This window comes from Egretta garzetta, unplaced genomic scaffold (assembly GCF_000687185.1).
Source record: "Egretta garzetta isolate BGI_Z169 unplaced genomic scaffold, ASM68718v1 scaffold363, whole genome shotgun sequence".
Classification (NCBI taxonomy): domain Eukaryota; kingdom Metazoa; phylum Chordata; class Aves; order Pelecaniformes; family Ardeidae; genus Egretta; species Egretta garzetta.
This window is the reverse complement of record NW_009259039.1, coordinates 629,932-649,883: the sequence shown is the minus strand read 5'-3', so window position 1 is coordinate 649,883 and position 19,952 is coordinate 629,932. Positions and strand designations below refer to the sequence as shown.

The 19,952-nt window shown below is 44.2% G+C and overlaps 1 protein-coding gene across 1 annotated transcript in view; it reads left to right on the top strand.

Annotated features, from left to right (window-relative positions):
- Positions 1-10,110: 10,110 nt before the first annotated feature.
- The window catches only part of LOC104122788 (alpha-2-macroglobulin-like), a 38,777-nt gene continuing 28,935 nt past the window's right edge, over positions 10,111-19,952 (top strand). Inside the window, exons 1-5 of the mRNA XM_035890526.1 lie at positions 10,111-10,370; positions 15,327-15,510; positions 16,372-16,528; positions 17,078-17,130; positions 17,834-17,854. Coding sequence (XP_035746419.1) covers positions 10,111-10,370; positions 15,327-15,510; positions 16,372-16,528; positions 17,078-17,130; positions 17,834-17,854 — 675 coding nt within the window. The remainder of the gene's footprint in view (positions 10,371-15,326; positions 15,511-16,371; positions 16,529-17,077; positions 17,131-17,833; positions 17,855-19,952) is intronic.

The window sequence follows — 19,952 nt, the reverse complement described above, 5'->3', positions numbered from 1 at the left end:
GACGAGGGAGCAGAGCAGCACTGGGAGGGCTCAAGGAAGACATATGGAGGCAGCTCCTCTTACGCAGGAGCAACAATGACACCAGCAGGCCTCGACCACCCCCGCCAGGCTCCTATGGCCATGGCCCGGGCCAGGCGGGGCAGTGGGAGTGGTGCCAGTGCCGGGCTGGGGCCACTGTAGCTCACAGGTCCAGCCCCACACTGCCATATTTCCAGTGTGTCTCAGCAGGGGTCGCTGGGCTGTACCAGGGGCTGACCATCCACCACAAAGGAGCGGGGACAGAAGGATGGACCTGTTGTGTAGGACCAGGGGAAAAAGAAAGGACCTGCCATGCAAGGGCATGAACAAGAATTTAAGCAAAGATGCAAACTGTTTGAGTGCTGAAGACTAGTATGTGCTTTGAAAGGACCTATTTCACCAGGCAATTTGCTGAAGTTGTGTGTGGACTTGCGTTTTTTTTCAGTGAAAATTGACCATCATATCAACACAGAATATCCCTCTTCCTAAATCAGGGGTTTTTTGCAAAAGGTACTAAATAACTTGAGTCAGTGGGATTTGTGCTTCTGAGTTACTTAGGCCTGGATCCTCAACAAACCAGATGTCTGAGTCTCCACAGGCAGCAGGATTCCCAAATACTCACAGGATCCATCAGCCATGTGTAAATTTTAGAATTGCACAGGGCTGGCCATCCAGGATAGGCGTGACATTGGTGTTATAAAAAGCCATTTCATTAAATTTCACAGATGACAAATTTGTGGGGCATGAAATTGCTTTGGGTAGAGTGCAGATTTCTATGCTAAATTCCAAAATTAAAACTTCACTGGCTGTAGGAGGGAGGCAAGAAAGGCTGTGAATTTTGCTTTCCTCAAACTGTAGCAATTGACTCAATTTACATGAGCATCAGACTGGACTAAAGCAAGAGAAATCAATAGTTACAGCAACAAGGTTGAAAAGGAGAGCAGGCTGAGTAGATGAGGACACAGGATGTGCATCCTTCTGGGGGATTTGAGGCCAGTTAAGCCAAGGCTTCAGCATCCCACATGGAACTCATAAAAATCCCCCTCAGGTCTGGCCAAATGTTATTCTGTTCAGCCAAACATTATTTTCTGGGAAGAAACAAGGTCCTGGAAAAAAAAAAGCTGCGTTTTTATCATTCTTTTGGAGCCGCCTTTTCCTCTTAGGCCAAACCTGAACTATTAAAATATCAAGAGCATATTTCTCATTGCAGACTATTCCTCTGCATGCTGAAAATGTGATGTTTATTACCTGATATTATCCTGTGACTCAAACAGCTAATTGCCAGTTGCAGTCAGATCTAATAAATATCCCATGCTCATACTCTTCCTCCAGTTTTTTACATGTAGACCATGGTCTCCCTGGCTTCCATTCCCACAGGGAACAACAATATTTCTTAAAACTCATTCCAGCACCTCCCAAATTTATGGAACCTGGGTGTCTTGTTTCAGCTATATGTTTTGTGGCACGCACCTGAAGCTGAAGCTAGTTTATCACTTGTTGACTAAGCAAGACAGGGACACCCACTAGACTGAATGTCATTTCTTCCTCTGTAATCCAATAATCCTGAGGCATCATATCATTCGATCCCAGAGACTCTGGTAGTATTCTACATCTCAGAAGGTCAGAACTACTTTAGTTTTGGCAAGACATACAAGCTAAGCAAACTCCGTTTCCCCAAGTGTGAGAAAATCAGGCTCACTGGCCCACTGAGTACTACTGCCTCCTCGAAGGCACAGACTCCAGTTTACTGTGCTCAGTATTCCACATCTCAGTTTAAAAAACCTACCAGAGAGTGGAAACAGATATAAATATCCACTGAAACTGTTGTGCAGGTCCTTGGACTGAGTCAGCAACACTATGAGAAACAGGAAATTCAGAACTTCACTATGGTGGTCTGCCAGTGCCCTCATGCCTGTTCTGCAGCTTCTGGATCTCCTATGGTTCTGTGCATGGCTCTGTTAGAAGTACATTAAAAGCTATTCTGAAATGCAGATTCTTATGAGTGAAAAAGGGATAGCAAAGAGTATAATCACATGAGAATGTCTGTGACTCAAATGCTTTGTCAAGCATACTTTCCTTTGTGTTAAAGCCTTCTTTGTAGAGTTTATTTGTGTCATGGGAATTGCTTTGCTGCTCGTATGGCGTTCACACTGAAGGTTCTGCTAAAGGCTGATGACACGGCCTAGTTAAGAAGAAGAGAACTTATAACAAACACACTTATTCTGGAAACTGAACATAATCTTTTTTACTGTAGATGATGAGTCTCATCCACAATGTGGGCAGCAGGTTGCAAAATCTGGAGAAAAAAAAAATGGATCTCCCTGGATAGATGAGCTCCAGTGTAGCAGCATTCTCTTGTTTTGGCCCCTCAATTGCTTACCCAGCACTCTCATTAGACAAAGGAGTCCTTAGTCCAGGGAATTTGGTTGCTCCATCTTTTGTCTCAAATCCTCTGTGATCCCTGCAGTGTCACAGGTAATTGTGCCAAGCTGTTAAACAATGGCACAGCAAGACCTCAGCTGTATGACTTCCTTTATTTTCCGGATTCCAACTTGTTGTTGTTCAGGTCTTCTCCTTATCACCCTCCCTCTGTCAAATAGAAGTGTGAGTGATGATCAACCAGTTCTCTGGTCAGAGAAGATCAGAAATGTGCCAGAGGAACCTTCAATCAAGAAATGATGATGTGTCAAAATGCTCTGAGGAAACAACTCAGCCTTGCTCTCTGATAATTTCTTTGTTGAGTTCATTTGCCATCGAGGGAGGTAGGGCCATGTCTGCAGTCAAATGACCCTTACCACCCAATTCATCAGACAGGTGACATAGAAACATGGTCGCATGTCTGGCGTCACTGGCTATAAAATGCATAGCATCAGGGAAGGGCTTCCTGAGGAACATCAGTCACATACATTTTAATTTTTTATTCAGAGTTACAATGAAAAGTTTTGTAAAAAAAATTTTCAAATGGAGAAGCAACATGGTGTCAAATAGTCCTGTAGCTCAACAGCAAGAGACATCTTCTTTCTGCTCAACCTCCTAAAGGGTCAGTTTTTGAGGGTCAAGAAAATCCTAAAAGCAAGGCAATACATTGAATACAGGACCTACAAGCTTCCTTCAAGGAAACTTCTTGCTCTTCCCCTTTCAGCTCAACACACTGATCTCCTGATGCCTTTTGATCCTGCCCTGGAGTCCTCTGCTCCCCCTTCCTGCCACACCAGTGTCCCTGCTGGGCAAACCAGGACCTCCCTAAAGAATGTGATTTCAGCAGAGCTTCTGGACCCCATGTTGTCACACTCTTCATATAACCTGACAGCTGGGAGATTTGAAGGATCTTACCTGAAAATGAAGGGAGCGTAAATATGAACAAGGCAGGCAGAGGTGGAGGGAACAAAAAAATCACCATACTGTGTATGGACAGGGCTCTGCGTGCATGCTACTAAAGTGCTAACCTTGCACATTTTTTTCAGCCTTTGGCTCAGTACCCATGGGGAGGTGAAGGCTGGGTTATTATTACTAGAGGCAATTGCATAACCATGCCACATGTTTTCTACTTCACTTTACTGGAAGTGACCCCAGTGGTTCCCCTTGCTGTCCCTCCTCTCAAGACAAGGTGTGTCCACATTTATTCAGTGACCTGAGGTCTGTGCCATGGTAAAGCTCATCTGGGAAGTCCTGTGCACTGAGTGTGGGATGCACAGCCGGCTCTCCCCACAGCCCCTGGCTGTTTAGGTTAGGTCTTGTCCTGTTCCCTTCCAGCCACTTGTGTCCAGTGCAGGGTATCCCAAAACAGGAGGGAAGTGCAGTGGCATAATGCAGCTGGGGCAGGCTCTGTAGCAGGACAGTGTATTCAAAAGGGTCCCCATAAGTGGCATGTTCTCCAGCTGCCTTACAGCATTGCGGCTCATACTACTTTCCCTGAGCTGAAGGGCCAAACGTGACCAGCTCTGCCCTGCCTAACAAGGTGCAACAGAACAAAGCAGAGGTTCAGAGGAAAGGGTTAAACATGAGAATAGCTGATTTCCTTGCCTCGTACTCCATTAGGACTTCTTGTCTTGCTTTCCTGTAGCATCCTCCGTCTCAAAAATCTGAAACAAACACTTATCAGCCAAATCCCAGCTCCTTTCTGCACTGGGAAAGATCCGTGTCCCGAGCACCAGATGACATCTGGCTTAGTGGTGGCACAGCGAGAGGCCTGGACTTGCCCAGTGTTACCCAAGCAAGTCAGTAAATGAGCTAAGCATAAAGCCCTTCCTTCCTGCTTCAGCCCAGCCAGCAGGATCTGGGCCCAAGACCCCCCTGGTGCAAGGCCAGCTCCCCCCCTAGCACATTGGGAGGAGCGAGCTCGCTTGCACAGCCACCACAGCAAACGGGTGCTGCACCGGGCAAATGGTTTCTTCTAGCAAAGCCATTCAGAGAAGGGCAGTGATTTGGGGTCTCGCTTTTTTGTAGCTAAATGGACATCAAATCTAAATGGGAAAAATCTTTGAAATGCCTATGCCATGTAAGTATGGTCTTTTTCTCACCTGGCACTCTTGTTCGTGGCCTTGTGCCATGAAGCGTGGATGGTTTCTGGGGATGGCTATCCCACAGCACCTCTGGGTACCTGTTCTGTTGTTGCATCACCCTCAGGGGAAGCAATTTTTCCTTCCATTAACATTTCTTTGTATGTCTCTTGGCCCATTGCCTCTGCTCCCGACACTCCACCTCTGAGAAGAGCCTGGCTCCAACTTCATTCCACCTGCCTTGAACATCAACCTTGGGGCCAGAAGAAGGACCTTCATGAGATGCCTGTACCTCATCTGAGGAGAGAGTGACACCAGGCAATAACATCACAGCCAAAACTAAACACAAAGTCTGTATGTATTTTGTATGTCTTTTTATATGATAGTCTTATCTGAAAAGAGGAGTCATATGACTCAAAAAAAGCATAGTTAATGATCCCAAGTGCTGTTTTCAGACACACATACAAATGCTTTGGCTTTTTCTCTCCCCTTCCTTGACAATGGTCTGAATAATACAAATGTATAAATGAAAAGAGCTTTTCATTCTTTGCTACATCAGGGATTATCTTAATTTCTCTGCAATATCCAAAAAATATCTGTGGGCAGGTGAACAGCTAGTTTCTTGTCTATATACTTTAGAACTATTATATATCCTTATATGTATACATACTTATATATATCCTATATTACCTTGAATGGATTTAATGGTGGAATTTCAACAACCAATCCTACTCTATGTGTACTGTGCACTATAACCATCAGAGAGACACAATGCAGAATTCTCACACCAGAGGGTTAACAGCCTTGGCTGCAGCCTTTTTTGCAACATACAGTATAGGATTTTTTTAAGGCAAGACAAAGTTTATACATAGAGGTGATATTTGTTATAATAGTAAAAGGTGGATAAACCCTACTTCGTATAGGGCTTACCCTACAAATGGGCTAGCCTTACATCACACAAAATATAGTCACAGGACTATTTATAAAGACCAGCTATTAATTTGGTTTGCAATTTAATCTACAAAGTGCATTAAAATGGAAGTAATTCATTGATGTTTTTGCCATGCCTGAATTTACTCCTTTGGTCATACGACACGACAGAAATAGGAATTACATTCAGCAACCCAGCTGTCCGCGCCTGGGAAAGGCAGTTAATCTGCCACCAGGCCCTTCTCTCAGGTTAAGATACTCAACTGGACACTAAAGTGGATAATCTGTATTCTCTCTGATATTTTCAGTTTAATTTGAAGTTTAGCTGATGAAGCCTTTTTATGGTGTTTCTTTTCATTGCATGTTTTCCTTTATCTGCATGTTGCAACTTGTATAATGTTCATATTATCTGAGGTTTTCTGATAGAGGATTTTCTCTTCACTATGGCCTGTGAAATATTTTGTCTCCCACACAATAATAAACCCTTTTTTAACTCTCTAGGTATTTCTGTTACTCCTATTAATTTATACAAGTACATTTAATGCTTTTTTGTCATTTGAAATAAATTACTTTGTGTTTCTTTGCTTTAGATACATAGGTGGGGGAAACTAATATAATTATTTGGATTTCCATTAAAATAAAAATACTGAATTCTTTTTTCTCCTGAAGGATTTTTTTCATCTTTTAGCTGAACAGCTAACACAAATTTGTGAACCGGAGCTGTTAATGTAAGTGTCAGGTTTTACAGAGACTGTTTTCTCACCTGTCCCCGTGCAAAGCTGATGTAGGTACCGAAAAGATACATTCCTTTGCTAGAGCTGCTTGTTTCCACCAGGGGTTCTTATGTGAAAGTGTATGGACCACCTTAGACATGATACCAGTGTCACCAATAACTGTTTCCTCAGCTTTTTCTTTTAAGACATGCCTCTTCTTGGAAGCCAAAGGTTGCAGTTCAGTTTATTGCTAGCATTATTATTGGTAACAGAAGATAGGATGAGGGGGAATGGTTTGAAGTTGTGCCAGGGCAGGTTTAGGCTAGACATTAGTAAAAACTTCTTCACCGAAAGGGTTGTCAGGCTCTGGAACGGGCTGCCCAGGGAGGTGGTTGAGTCCTCATCCCTAGAGGTATTTAAAAGAAGGATAGATGAGGTGCTTAGGGACATGGTTTAGTGGTGGGATGTCAGGGTTAGGTTAAAGGTTGGACTCTATGATCTTAAAGGTCTTTTCCAACCAAGGTGATTCTATGATTCTATGATTATGCCAGAGTCCTTGAGGAGGCAGAACGGGAACATAGTAAAGAAGCAGGTGTCTTTCTTGGAATTATTTACCTTTGGTGACAGTGGTTCCAAAATTGCTTAAGACTGATGGGGCAGACAAGGATTCCTGCACGGAACAGTGTTGTGATAGTGCCAAGGGTGTTTACACCCACCCACAGAGACCTTTTCTTCCTGCAGTTGCAGTGACCAGTGAGCCACTCTGACCATTGGTAGTCATCTACAAAGCTGAATGAAAGAAACTGAAAAGAAGTCAGAGGAAAATATACCAGACTTGAGTTAAGGAGATTAAAATTGCACAGCTCAATATCTTATTTTGTTTTCATGCAGAAATAAGTTTTCTATAGCGGTCATAAACTTGGAAGTGTAGGACACTGCACATTTTTCTGCCATCTTTGCTAGGCAATGCAGTAAAGACTGTATGGCTTATAGGTAACGTTGCAGAATAAGGTTTGCTGTGACTGGAATTTATGAAGATTTACGATGGCCTACATTAACTTATTAATTACATCTTTTATGTCAGTCAGTCCAACTCAAAATAACGTATTTTAAAGTGCTGGTGGAAAGGAACCCGCAAAGGAAATATTGTGGAGAATGAAATGCTCCAGAAAATAAAAAAATAGTCATAATGACGCATTCAGGCAAAGTAGAACTGCTCCCATGGTGTTCATTTCTTACTGACCTGGTGTCTTGCTCCATTTCAATACGGTAATACCTAGAAAGGAGTGCAATGCATCAGCACATATAACTTACCAGTATGCCACTGTAAACTCTCTGAGAATTACCTAGAATTAAGCTAATTTTCCCAATTGTTCTTTGGAATGAAATAAAATTTTAAAATAATTTTATAGTTTTAATTTAGCTTTGGAAATAAATAAGTTTCAAAAATCTTCTATGGATCAGCCAAAAGATGTGCTCCCCTTAAAAGTGAAAGTAAACATACGTAATCATTCATCTTCAAGTGGGATGAAGCAAAATTAACTGCTATCATTTAGTATAGAAATCCATTCTGCATGGAGGATTATAAGCAATTAGATTTAGGCATTTTACTATATCAGCCATTTACTGTGATGTGGCCTAATTTAAATTCTTTATGATGAACAGTTAGGCACAATGACTCACTGAAGTTTCGTACCAGCGTAATAATGGGGGCTCTAGTCACTGAAGATACTAGGTACGTACAGCTTGTCTCTTGATCTGCCAGGTGTGCAGTGACCTCAGACACGTATGAAGTATTATCACAGGAGGAAATAGCTTTCCCGAGGTTAAAATCATGACTGCCAGTTCGCTGGAGCCATCACCATGTATGGCAAAAGTGTTGCATGCCTTTTTCAGCAGTGATATCCTTTATTGGACCAGCTAGCCTTGTTGGAAGAAGTAGCCAGTCTTTTAGGCACACAACCTCTCCTTCGGGTCTGGAAGAACACCCAAAAGCTTTCAGGCCAAGCCCAAGTTCAGCCCACTGGTTCCGAGGTTTGTGAGAGGGGAACCAGCTGAAGCGCCAGTTGCCTGAGCTAAAGGGCGGATGGTGCTTGTGGAGCAAAGTGGGCATTGGGATGCCAGAGAGCTGGTAAGTGGTTCCTGGAGGGCTGAGAAGCAGGCATTTTATACCTTGTGGGTGGCAAATTGGTTAGCAGAAGGAAGGAGATGATACTCAGTGGGATCTCCACTGAATCGCTGGTTTTGATGGCCCTGTAGATCTATGAATTTTAGTTTTACATGCTCATCCTTAAAGCGTACTTTGTATATGTCCATTCAGATTTCTTCCCGGTTTCAGTTCAGAGCAGCCTGAATGACAACAGGCAACTTGAGATGAGTCATGTCTTCCAGTAAATGCCCAGGACACTACTGCTTTGAAAACTGCTATTTTGCATGCTACTAGAGAAGTCAAAGATGGGAGTGAGAGGAGAGACGATAGGGGTCATTTCTGGAGAAGGATCTGGATGGTTTTTATTACTTGGTAGTTATACAACCACTTTTTTTATCAGTATTTCCATCTCTGACTGATAATCTGCTAAATCTTTTGGTTTGTGTGAGTATTTGTTCATTCCTTCTCCATATGACATTTATATGACACTTCCCCTCAGGAGACACTGACTGCCTCCCAACTGTTTTCCTAACTCTTGTGCTTTATAAAAGGTGTTAAATTTTATCCCACAAGAGACTGTGCCTGATTTTTGAACCCCATTCTTAACCTTCCTTTCATCCGCAGACATTTCTCCTGGTCCTTTGCACAGCTCTTCCCTGCAGTTTTCTGGCTACTGCATCAGAGTCAGGACACATGGTATAGCTAACATTCAGTCTTAACTCTTTTTCAAAGCTTAATCTTCAAGCAAAGAGCAAATAGGGCTGCCTGCGCTGTTGTGATCTAGTAAGCTCCCCTGCACAGGACAGAGAACCTCTGCCATTAATGTGGCTTCACACAGACACATTCAAGGTGGCTTGCACTGAAGCATTTTCTCTGCTGGGTTATTCGTACACATCAGAAAACTTCTCAGGGATGGTAAATCTCTATAGAGAGTCATACCAAATCCTTTCACCGCACAGGCACTGGAGGGCAGGCTGACAGCCCTACAGCTGCAGTTTTGCTGTTTTCTGTGGACTACTCCACACAGTTAGGCCTCTCAGGGAGTGCTCATAGTTTGGACTGAATATTCCTGCTCAATGACCTGCTGGAATTGAGCAAACTTTTTTTCTTACTAGGTTCAACTTCTGGATAAGCTGCTACAACCAGAGGTTTGCAGAAGACCGAGTCAAATGAGCAGCACTATTTCGGTGTGACTTCTGTTACAAACGTGACTCGCAGGCAAAGGGAAGGAGGAGCCTCCTGGCACACCTGGAACATCTGCACTCCAGGTGACACTGAATGGCCTAAGATGATCACCATGCCAGGGAGGCAAGGATGTCTCCCAAGGGCATTGTGTAATATTTGTGCATATTCACGGTGGAAACAGACCTTATTTCCATATATAAACCCATAGCCCACCTTATTTTGGGTTATATTCCTGACAGATTAATTGTCTAACCCATAGTAGCTCTGTTAGCAACTGTGTCAGCAAACTACTGCACTATTCTGGTAACATAATATGGGCAATGTTTCTGTCTGTGGGTTTCCTATAAACATGGCTTTTGGCTTCAGAAAATCACAGTACCCATATCAGAGTGCTGTGATTGGATGCTGCCCACAGGAAATATTACCCTGCGTTGAACATAGTTCATTTCCCCAACACTGTGGATTTCTGATGGGTTAAAGAAAGCAGGGTATGAATCATTCAAAGATTTCTAATATAAGCACTATCCAATAAATACCCTTCCCCCACTTGGAAAGTCTCTGGCCAAATACTGTCCCTCTGTTCCAGCTCCTCCTTACTGCCTCTCCCCATTTCCGGATGGGTCCTGGCCCCCAGCCCTTATCTCCTCCAGCCCATGGGCTGTTTACAGAGCGCAGTTATAAAGAGGCTGACCCAGCAGAGAGTGGAGGGGAAGTACAAGGTGCAGGAAAACAGCAGCACCGGACCAGGCTGGGTGTCTGCTTGACTCACCACGACCTGATCTGCACCATGGGGAAGGACAGGCTGCCCAGCAAACCAAACATCTTCCTCCTTCTCCTCTTCTTCCTTCCTGGAAATACCTCTCCCACCACAGAACCGTAAGCTACACATGTGGAGGGGGGAGGGGCGTCTTAGTGCTCCTTTTTTCCTTCAGTTTTCTTCTTTTCTGTCAGACAGCTGTGCCAGTTTCTTCCACTGCTGCCCTGCATCCCACTACTAAGCCAAGCCCTGAGCTTCCTGCACAGCTCTGCCAGTGCTCCCCACTCCCGTCCTGCAATCCCCTGGCTCTCCAGCCCTGGGACCCCCCCAGCTCTGCCAGTGCCCACACTCCTGCCTGCAGCTGCCTGCTAGTCCAGCCCTGCATTGTCACAACATCTTTGCCTAAGCATATTCCTGCCTAGAAACCTTCCAGTTGCCTGGGGGTTTGAGGGTGTGATGCCAGAATCTATCTACTTACCTTTCCTGTAGCATCCTTGTTTCAATCACTGAGTTATTTCTCCCGATTCTCCTGTTGTTTTCAAGTCGGTTTGCTCCCCTTTCTCCTGTTTCTTTCAAGCCAGTTTGTTTCCCTTGGCAGCATCAGATGTACTTGTTCCCAGAGAGGATCTGTGACCTAGATTCTCTTCCTCTGGCGCAGAGCCTGGGTCTGGCACCCTCCTGTGGGCCATCCACCCCCGACTCTGCAGACCAGTGGCATGGCCACAGCACCCACTCTGCTCAGTGCCCTGAGGAGAGGGGGCAGCCTGGGATGGCAGGGGCAGACTGGAGGCTGGCATCCCCATCCCAGCCTCGCCTACCAGAGAGGATTGCTCTGGAGCCTCCAGTCTGGACGGCGGCAGCAGCCTCCCTCTTCAGACCCCGGCTGCTGTCGCAGGCTGTGCCTCTTGCTGTGCTGGCAGAAATGCAGTTCTCGCCACCGCGGGTCTCATCATGCTCGCTACAGAGATTTCGCGCCCAGGAGCAGCACGGCAGCAGTGCTAGCAGCCGTAGCGGGAGGCGCAGTGCTACTGCTGCTGCTCGCTGTGCGGTCGGAGGTGAACTGGTGAGTGGCTCAGACTGACAGACCTTGGACTCACACTGTACCATCAACCTCCAATTCATCTGCCCTGTTTGGGTGCTTCTGGGGCAGATCAGCCGGCCAAGTCTGCTTTGGGGTCAGGCTGAGCTCTCTGGTCCCCTTACAGCAATCTGATGTAATTAAGTAATTGCGATTAAGTAATCTTAATTCATCCCTGCCCAAGATCAGGGGGAAAGGGAATGAATCCATCCTGCTCAGTCCTCTCCTCCTGTGAGCAACACGCTGCTCTTTACCCCTGACCTGAGCACCATTTTGGGAGGGGAGAAGGAGGAAGGGCTGAAAGAGGTGGGGGAGAGAGGGGTGTAGTGGGGATCCACGGAATGAGGATAGGAGCCCTGTAAACCGCTGGGGAGGAGGGCGGCAGCGGAATCTGAGCAGTGCATTGCTAGGTAGGTGTCAGGGTAGTGGTTCTGTTACAGGTGCCGCGGGGTAGATCAGGTGCTGCGTATAACACAGCTGAAGCAAAGCCGCTGTTGAGCTGAAGACAAAACAAAGCTTCCAACCAAGGCATGCTTCCTGTGCCTGGCACAAGCAGGGAGATAGCTTCTATGAGCAAACCAAAAATTTTATGATACTGTAAGATACTGACAGCAAGATTTTTTTTTTCTTGCTCTGGATCTGTTCTGGAAGAATTCAATAGGAGGTATCGTTCTCCTATTCTGGGAAGTGGTTGTGTATGCCAGCTACTTTACAATGCTGTGTACATGCTTGGGAGTATACTGCATATAGTCAGAAATACAAGGTCATGAACTGGCAGGTGTGGATTTGGACTGATGGAGCTGATGAAATTCACTGGCTTCTTTGGATGGGTGTTTGTTCTAGGAAGTAGCTCAGAGACCATATACAGATGTTAGTCCATCTTAAGCTAGAGTATTACATTCTATGTATAGCCAAACTCGTAATTTTTGCTGCAGCCACTTTCTCTAGGATATTCTATCCCTCCTCATTGCCTGCTTCTGCCAGAGTCACTGCCTCTGTTTTCGGAACACTTGGTTGCATGCAGGGAGGTTGCTGAGGTCTCTTTTGGCAGCCCAGATGCTTTTTGTCCTGGAATGTCTACACATGGACTTTGTGACCCAAGTCATTTAAAGCCCTCCTAGTACTTCAGTTCGTCTAGCTCTTTTCACCAACACATCCCAAAACAGCTAAAGCAAGGTCTATAAACAGCGTATTTCATATCCTTGTTTCAAAGGCAGGGAAGATGGGGTAGGGGGAAGTTCTGTGCATTGGCCAAAATTTCAGCAGAACAGTGAACAGGAAGAGGAATGAGGCCAAATTCCCCACAAACTAGGTCACACTGTCCCTTCAGTAGACTGGAGGTTACAGTTAGATTGCCAGTGCCATGGACAGGGGGCAGGGGAAATGAGATTAAGGGAAGCAGGCACGGGGTGTAGCTGTGTTGAGAAGGCTGTGGAGGAAGGGGAGTGCTTGAGCAACCAGATAGTCACAAGATGTAAGTCACTCCCTGGGTGGCTGGAGCTCCCTCCTGCCACTACTTCTGCAGCAGCACACACTGACCAGAGTAGCTGGCTGGCTCCTCGCCACACTTTGTCCCATTGCCTGGTGGTGAGGGGTATGGAGGAACCGCCTAGGTCCCACTGCCTCCACCATAGCTTTAGGACTTCCCAAAGGCCCAGAGCCCAGGCAATAACATAGCACAGGCTATAACAGGACCAGCTGTCTCTCTCCCCAGGACTGGCACTATCTGGCAAGGTGCACATTAACCTTCCCCAATGGAGGGCCCATGGAAAAGTGATATGTGCAGTCCTGACCACAGGTTTCCTCTTATGCATGCAGTGGTTAATATACCCTGAAAACTGAAATGTTACCAGAACCTCCTGCTGCTGCATCTGGATAGCTTGAATGTGCACAGGGAAGAAGGAAAACCAGGTCCATAAAAATGGTTCAGCATCAGACTGGGGGTCTACATTAGCTCTGTATTCTGTCTGTGTTGGTGGCCAGTTACAGCTGCTGAGCAACAGAGGAGAGGAGCAAGGCAAGTACTGTGGAAATGAGTTTCCCATCTGCTATAGCCTTACAGAGCTTCTATAACAGATTCAAGGTCTTACTGTGGCAGGGATTACACCTAGTGCTGCTATGTTTTCTAGCCATTTCTGGACAATGAATTTATCCAGGACATTTTTTATAACCTTCATGTCAGGAGTAGCTGATTTTCTTGCCCTTACAAGCCTCATACCAAATTTTATGTAGTAGTGCCATAGGGCAGAGAGTTACTGGCAGGCGGGAAGTGACAGCTTCTTTTAAGGGCCTGCACTCAGCTGGACATGCAGGAAAGGCCCTGACTGTGATTCAGTGGCACCTGCTAGCTCCTTTGGTTCCTCACCCAGGGAAGGAGAGTCAGCTGCTGTCCATCACCTCATGCACCCTGGATGTATGTGCCCTTCTTGGGCTGCTTGAGAGCACCAGAAGGCTCAAGAGCCACAAGCTGGCCATACCAGAACTGAGCATTTGGACTTCATGGCATCTTGTAGTATTAAGTTCCTCCATTTAATTTTGTACGCTAGTGACAAAGTTTCTGCTTCCTTCCATTTTTTCTAAGCCAGCTGTTTAACATTTTTATCTGGGGTTGTTTAGTACAGGCGTCAGCACAGGTGATGCGCAAACCATACTTTCTTTCCTGCACATCATGTCTTTATAGCTTTCTGTCATGCCTTTTTCCAGGCTGAAGAGTCCTAATCTATGTAGTGTCTCCTCCTATGGAAATCATTCCAGGTTTCAGATCACTTCTGCCATCTTTCACTGAATCTTTTCTGCTATATCCATTTTTTAAATGGAAGCAAACCAGCACACCATATGTGAGATGTGGAAGTACCTTGCAATTATACAATGGCAAAATTGTGTTCTGATTTGCCCTCTATTCCTTTCTGAACACTTCCATACAGTCCATTTATTACTTAGCACTGAATGAGAATTTTCCAGTAGTGATCAACAGCACTCATGTCTGAGTGGTAACACCCCACTTAGTGACACAGCATATATACGATAGCATATATACGGTGGGGGTAATTTTTTCTTCCTCTATTGATTATTTTCCCTTTATGAAGGGTTCCTTTGCCATTTTTGCTGCACAGTCCCACCATATGACAGAAGTTTTCCACAAGTATGTAAGTCAGTTTTAGCTATTATCTTACCCTGGACAGTTATCAGAAAATTGTACTTCCTTACTTCATTTAGAAGTGAACTGAACAACAGGGGTCCCAACACTAACTCTGAAGATTTTCACTAGTTCCTACCCTTTGTGTCCTATCATTTAACCAATTAATCCAGGTCAGAATTAATAATTTGATTTGTTAGTAAAAAATTAGTAAAATGATTCCTTTTATTGGATGGCAGCTTAGTTTAAGGGTCTTTTGTGAGGGACCTTTGTCAAAACCTCTTTGAAGATGCAAGTACACTTGTGTTGCAATGAACCACTACTCTCTGAAATCCTTTGTGTGCTCATCTTAATAAGGTCCCAAACTGCATGCACTCACATTTTTGTTCAGCATGAGAAGGATTTGGAAACCTGGATAGGCAAAGACAGGAGTATCCAGACAAATGGGTGGTTTTTTCAACCTTAAAACTGCTGAATTTTCAACCTTTTTTAGCTAATGCCTTTGAGTCTCAATAGGGGATTGTGGGATATACAAAAATCAATTAACAGCCTGGAACCTTTCACACCGTCCTTACTCCCTGCTGTGAAGCTGAACAAAACATCCTTTGTAAAGGACTCTCTATTAGCATAGAAATTGTTCCTTCCACTGCAAGCATTTTCCTGCTTTTAGGCTAATTATTTAGGCAGTTTAATATGAACAAACCCAAAATAAAATAAATGCTCGTGTATATGCACTGCAATTCACAGGGGTAATGATGGATTAGGTATGCTGATCTGTTAATTTCCTTTCACTTAATACCTCTTCCTTAAAACTCTTTCACATTCCTGATTCTTCTGATTCTTGCTTCCCTCTCTTCCTAGGCAGTATATGGTGCTACTGCCCTTTCTGATACACACTGATTCTCCTGAGAAAGTCTGTGTCCAGCTGACCCACCTGAATGAGTCTGTGACACTGAGTGCCACACTCGAGTATCAAGGGGAAAACAGGAGCTTGATAGATGATGTGGTGTCGGAGAAGGACGTGTTCACCTGCATCCCTTTCTCCGTAAGTATCTCATCCTTGTGGGATGATCCCTTGTGTTTGATGATGTGGCATAGTAGATCTAAATGGTCCAGAAATGAGAAATAAGACAGGTTGCAATCAGAGACTTCTAAACTAAGCCAAACAAAAAATGGATTTGATGTGGAATATTGACCGTGGTAGCCTTCTGAGGAATAATTTTCCACCGTTATCAAATTCTGTGTCCCACATGATATTTTTGTGCATGCAGGGCTTAGAGAATTCTTTTGGGATCCTTCACCCTAGAACTCTGACTGGGAGAATATACCCTATGTTTATTTGATCTGCATAAGACTCAGAGGAAAAATAGCACAGTAGAATGAGAACTGTAGAAGCTGAGGAATGGTTAAGACAGTGAGATCCATGAGGTCATTTGTCTCCTTCTGGACCTTATTCATGATAGTTTCCTGAAGAAGGCTGGTTCCTGAGTAATGTAAGCATCTGCTCCCACCCCCTAAATCATGAATCTGTGTTGATTTCCATTTTGATAAATCATAGAATGGAACAAGATCATATTAAGTATTTCTCCAAGGAAAGTGTAAAAATGAAGGAAGGGGAAAGGCTTCCAGTATAGGAAGGAGAGGAAGAAGCAGCATGGAGAAAACTCAAGTAAATAGAGAAGATATATCATTGCAAAAATTCCTGAAGGAAAAAGAAGATTTTTTTGAGACAGAGGAGAAAAGGCCTCCAAGCTCATATCAGAAAATAATGTTTTACTCTTGCTTCCAGTACTGAGTAAAGAGTGTCCCTTTAGGGAACTTTTGGACCTACTTAATGCTACATCCTTCAAAGGCTTAGTGCAATGGAGTGAATCAGTAAAGTAGTTATCCTCTTCATTTTCCTTAGCTTCCAAAATCCAATAGTACATCAGTGGCATTTCTCACTGTGACAGTGAAGGGGGCAACGCTGCAGTTCAGGAGCCGCAAGTCAGTGCTGGTGCAGAATTCTGAGAGCTTGGTCTTCATTCAGACAGACAAACCCATCTACAAGCCTGGACAGACAGGTATGGGGAACTGGATTGGTGTTGACTCTGACAGCAGAAAATCTTAGAGGCTTCATTCCCCAGAGGCCCCATACGTTTATTAAAGTTTTCGGATTTCTTCAGGGGGGAGGTAAAGTGCTCAGTAAATCTTATTTCTGTCAGCTGAGATCTAGGGCATGTGGTACCTTCATCATTCCTATTCCCCATCCTCCAGGCACAGCATCTCAGCCAGATGCAGGCACAGGCTCAGATTCATTCTACTCAACTAGAGGCACAAATCTGGGATGACTTCAAAGCAGTCTCCCTTGGCAGCACCTGAATCAACAAAGCAGGACAGGCGCTCCCAAGGGACAATTCAGTTCAGCCAAGACTTGATTGTCCTTCTAAATTTATCTGCCTCTCACCATCTGCAAGAGAAAGAGCCTGAAGTAATTGCTTCCATAACTTAGACATCTCAGTTCAGAGCCTGTTGAATGAATCTGGGTCATAAATTATTAAAACAGTGATATTTCCTGGTAATGGCTACAAATTTAACAGTGGAATTTCCTTCTTTTCCATTGCACCCTTCAGTTCTGTTTCGGATCGTCTCTCTGGACAAAGACTTCTACCCGCTGAACGAGAAGGTAGAGCCATAATTCTTTGTTGTTAACCAGGAGGCTTAATTTCCAATTAACACCATTACTGTCATCATCTAGAATCACTGAAGATAGCCTTTAAAGCATACGATCCTTTCTCACTCACACCATCCTTCATCCATTCCATATCCTGTCCTGGGACACACTCCAGCTGTCTCTATTGATGGAGAAACACAAACCCTTTTTCAAAAGGATATAGGTGTTTAAAACCGGATTTGCAAAGGATTGTATGTGGCTAAGCATGTAGGCAGGGATCTCATTATTGAAAAAAATGGGTGGGACAAGTTTCCACTGAAAGTCACAGATGTGCAGATGTTTCTGGCAGTGGGTGCAACCACATGCTTAGAGGCAGAAAGGGCAGCATGACATGGGCTTGGTTTTCAGGAACTGGTCAGGAGTGTGAGTCCACCTTTCAGCTTGTTTGGCAATCAGTTCCTCATGCAGACAAGTTCTTTGAAAACTCTCACTTCATCACATTTTCACACTGCGGTAAGACAAAAAGTTGAGGCTCTAAAATATTATAGAAGAGATTCCTTTAACCATCAAGAACTAAGGAAACAGAGCAAGTGCAGAACCCAAAGGACTTCTTAGAAGGTTGTTCTTCTGCCTTTCAGTCCAAATCTGGAAATTACTTCCATACATATGTGGCTAATGTTTCTAACACTGATTTTCCTTTGTTCTTTCCCCACAGTTTCCATTTGTCTATGTTCAGGTGAGTGGATAACTACATGTCTATTACTTCAGCAGAATGTGCAGGCACAGAGGTAGTAGTCCCCAGCAGTGGTGTTTTCAGGCTGAGGAGCAAGGAAAAAAACATGGGCGCGTGACCTTTCTCCTTTGTGTAAAGGAAGGCTGAGTAGTTGGGCATCAAAATAAGTTCCAACAATGGTTCTTTGATTGGAAATGTGCTCTAGGAACAAAATAGTTAATCAGTGCAAGGCATGCTGTGAACAGAATTACACTTGCCTAGAGGTCGTATCAGAACGGCTTATTCCTCTTCCCAAGCAGAACTAAGATTTTCTGTCTGCCAAGTGTGGTTGAAACCACAGAGCTGCATTAAAAAAACTAGCAAAATTAAAGAAACAAAATTATGTAAGTAGACGTCCCCTATGTTCCCAAGCATGCCCTTTTTGTCTGGTTTTTTTTTTTTTAAACAGTTGAACTTCAGTGACAGACAAAAGATAATAAGAAGGATGTTTCTGTAAATGATCCAAGTACTTTTTCAGCTGAGAAACCAGAATTTAAATTATTATCTGGGACATCTTCTGGTGGAAAACTGATGGGAAGGACCCAGTGATGGACTCTGAGCAGCACAAACAGTGCTGAAATTAGTGTGCACAAATCTTAAGTTTGTTTGGGTGTTGACCGATCCTGTGTAGTCGGTCCTGTCATTGCTCCTTGCTGCTCGGGGTTGCTGTCTCCATTCTGCACTGTCTCTCTCTAGAGCTGGGGGTGCTGTCACAAAAGGGGAGGCAGAAGGTGGGCCAGAAACAGGCTATGCTCCTCTATTCTATCTTCCTGTCAGAGTGCTGTCATTTGCTCTTCCCCTCAGCAAACTTCCAAAACAGAGCTGCAGAGCTGGTGGGCCACTGAATATTTGGAGGAAGAAGGGTAAGAGAGTGTGTGGTGTGGGATAGCAGGTAGAGGAGAGTATCTCAGAGCTACCTTCTGCTGAGACTCTCCCATGGGTTTGTAGAACAAGCCCCTTCCCTTTCAATGAGATTATACTTGAACTGAGTACGGGAGTTTCATGGAAGTAGCAAGAGGAAATAAATGTTATCTGCTTCTTCCAGAAATCCCATATGCCTTTGACTAAAAAGATGAATAATTTCATAATCTTTTTTTGTGTCAGGAAAGACTTCAATTTTAAATCACTAGGAAGGCATGGTGTTTGTCCGCGCTGTTTAAGCCAACTTATTTAGGCCTTGTCCTCCCTCCCCACCATCACCTCTCCCTTCCTCAATGGTCCTTCTCAGTTCAGCGCTGTCCTTTTGTTTGGCTTTCACAGATATCTATGACGCAGTCTTTTAGAGTGGGAAACTCATCTGGAAAAAAATTCACCATTTGTTCTCTAGGGTACTTTTTTCAGCCAGATCATTTGCCAGTGCAGTTTACCACATGCTTGCACAAAATTTGGACTGACCCTAAGGAAGGGTGGCAGGAGTGAAGAAAGGTGACAGCTTAAGGTCAGCAGTGCTAAGGAAATAAATGTTCATCAGTCCACACCCTTAATGTCATTAATTGATCATAATCAGCCACAAAGACAGAAGTTAGTATGAACCTATTATTTCTGAACTATTTTCCTGACCTATTGATTCTGTCATTTAAAAAAAAAAAAAAACTTTCTGAGGAAAAACAAACAAACTGACTTTCAGGCCTTCCCTAAAAATACATCACAGCAATGGCAAAAAGTTCACAAGACCAACTGTAAACATTTTCTTGAATTCTTCTTCCAAGGAAGCCCAATGGTGTCCCTCACAATAAGCAGTGAGTTTTTCAGGAGGGTTGAAACGTGATGATGAAGAAGATTTGGTCAGAGCTATAGGATGCATTTTACTGACTGTGCCTTCCTCCCAGGGTGCTTCTTGGGAAGAAGGCCCCCTCTTCTGCCCCCTGACCGGTGACCTCCAACTGGGCGATGTCACTCACATCCCCTTTTCCCTAAGCCCTGAGATAAAAATCTCAGTGAAGTAAATGCACACAATCGCATACCTTGAGTCACGTATGTATCTAGAGTAAACAGAATTTTGGTGACAGCCAAGGTACAATGCAAAGAGCAGGCAGAACATGAAAGACTGTAAACATTAACC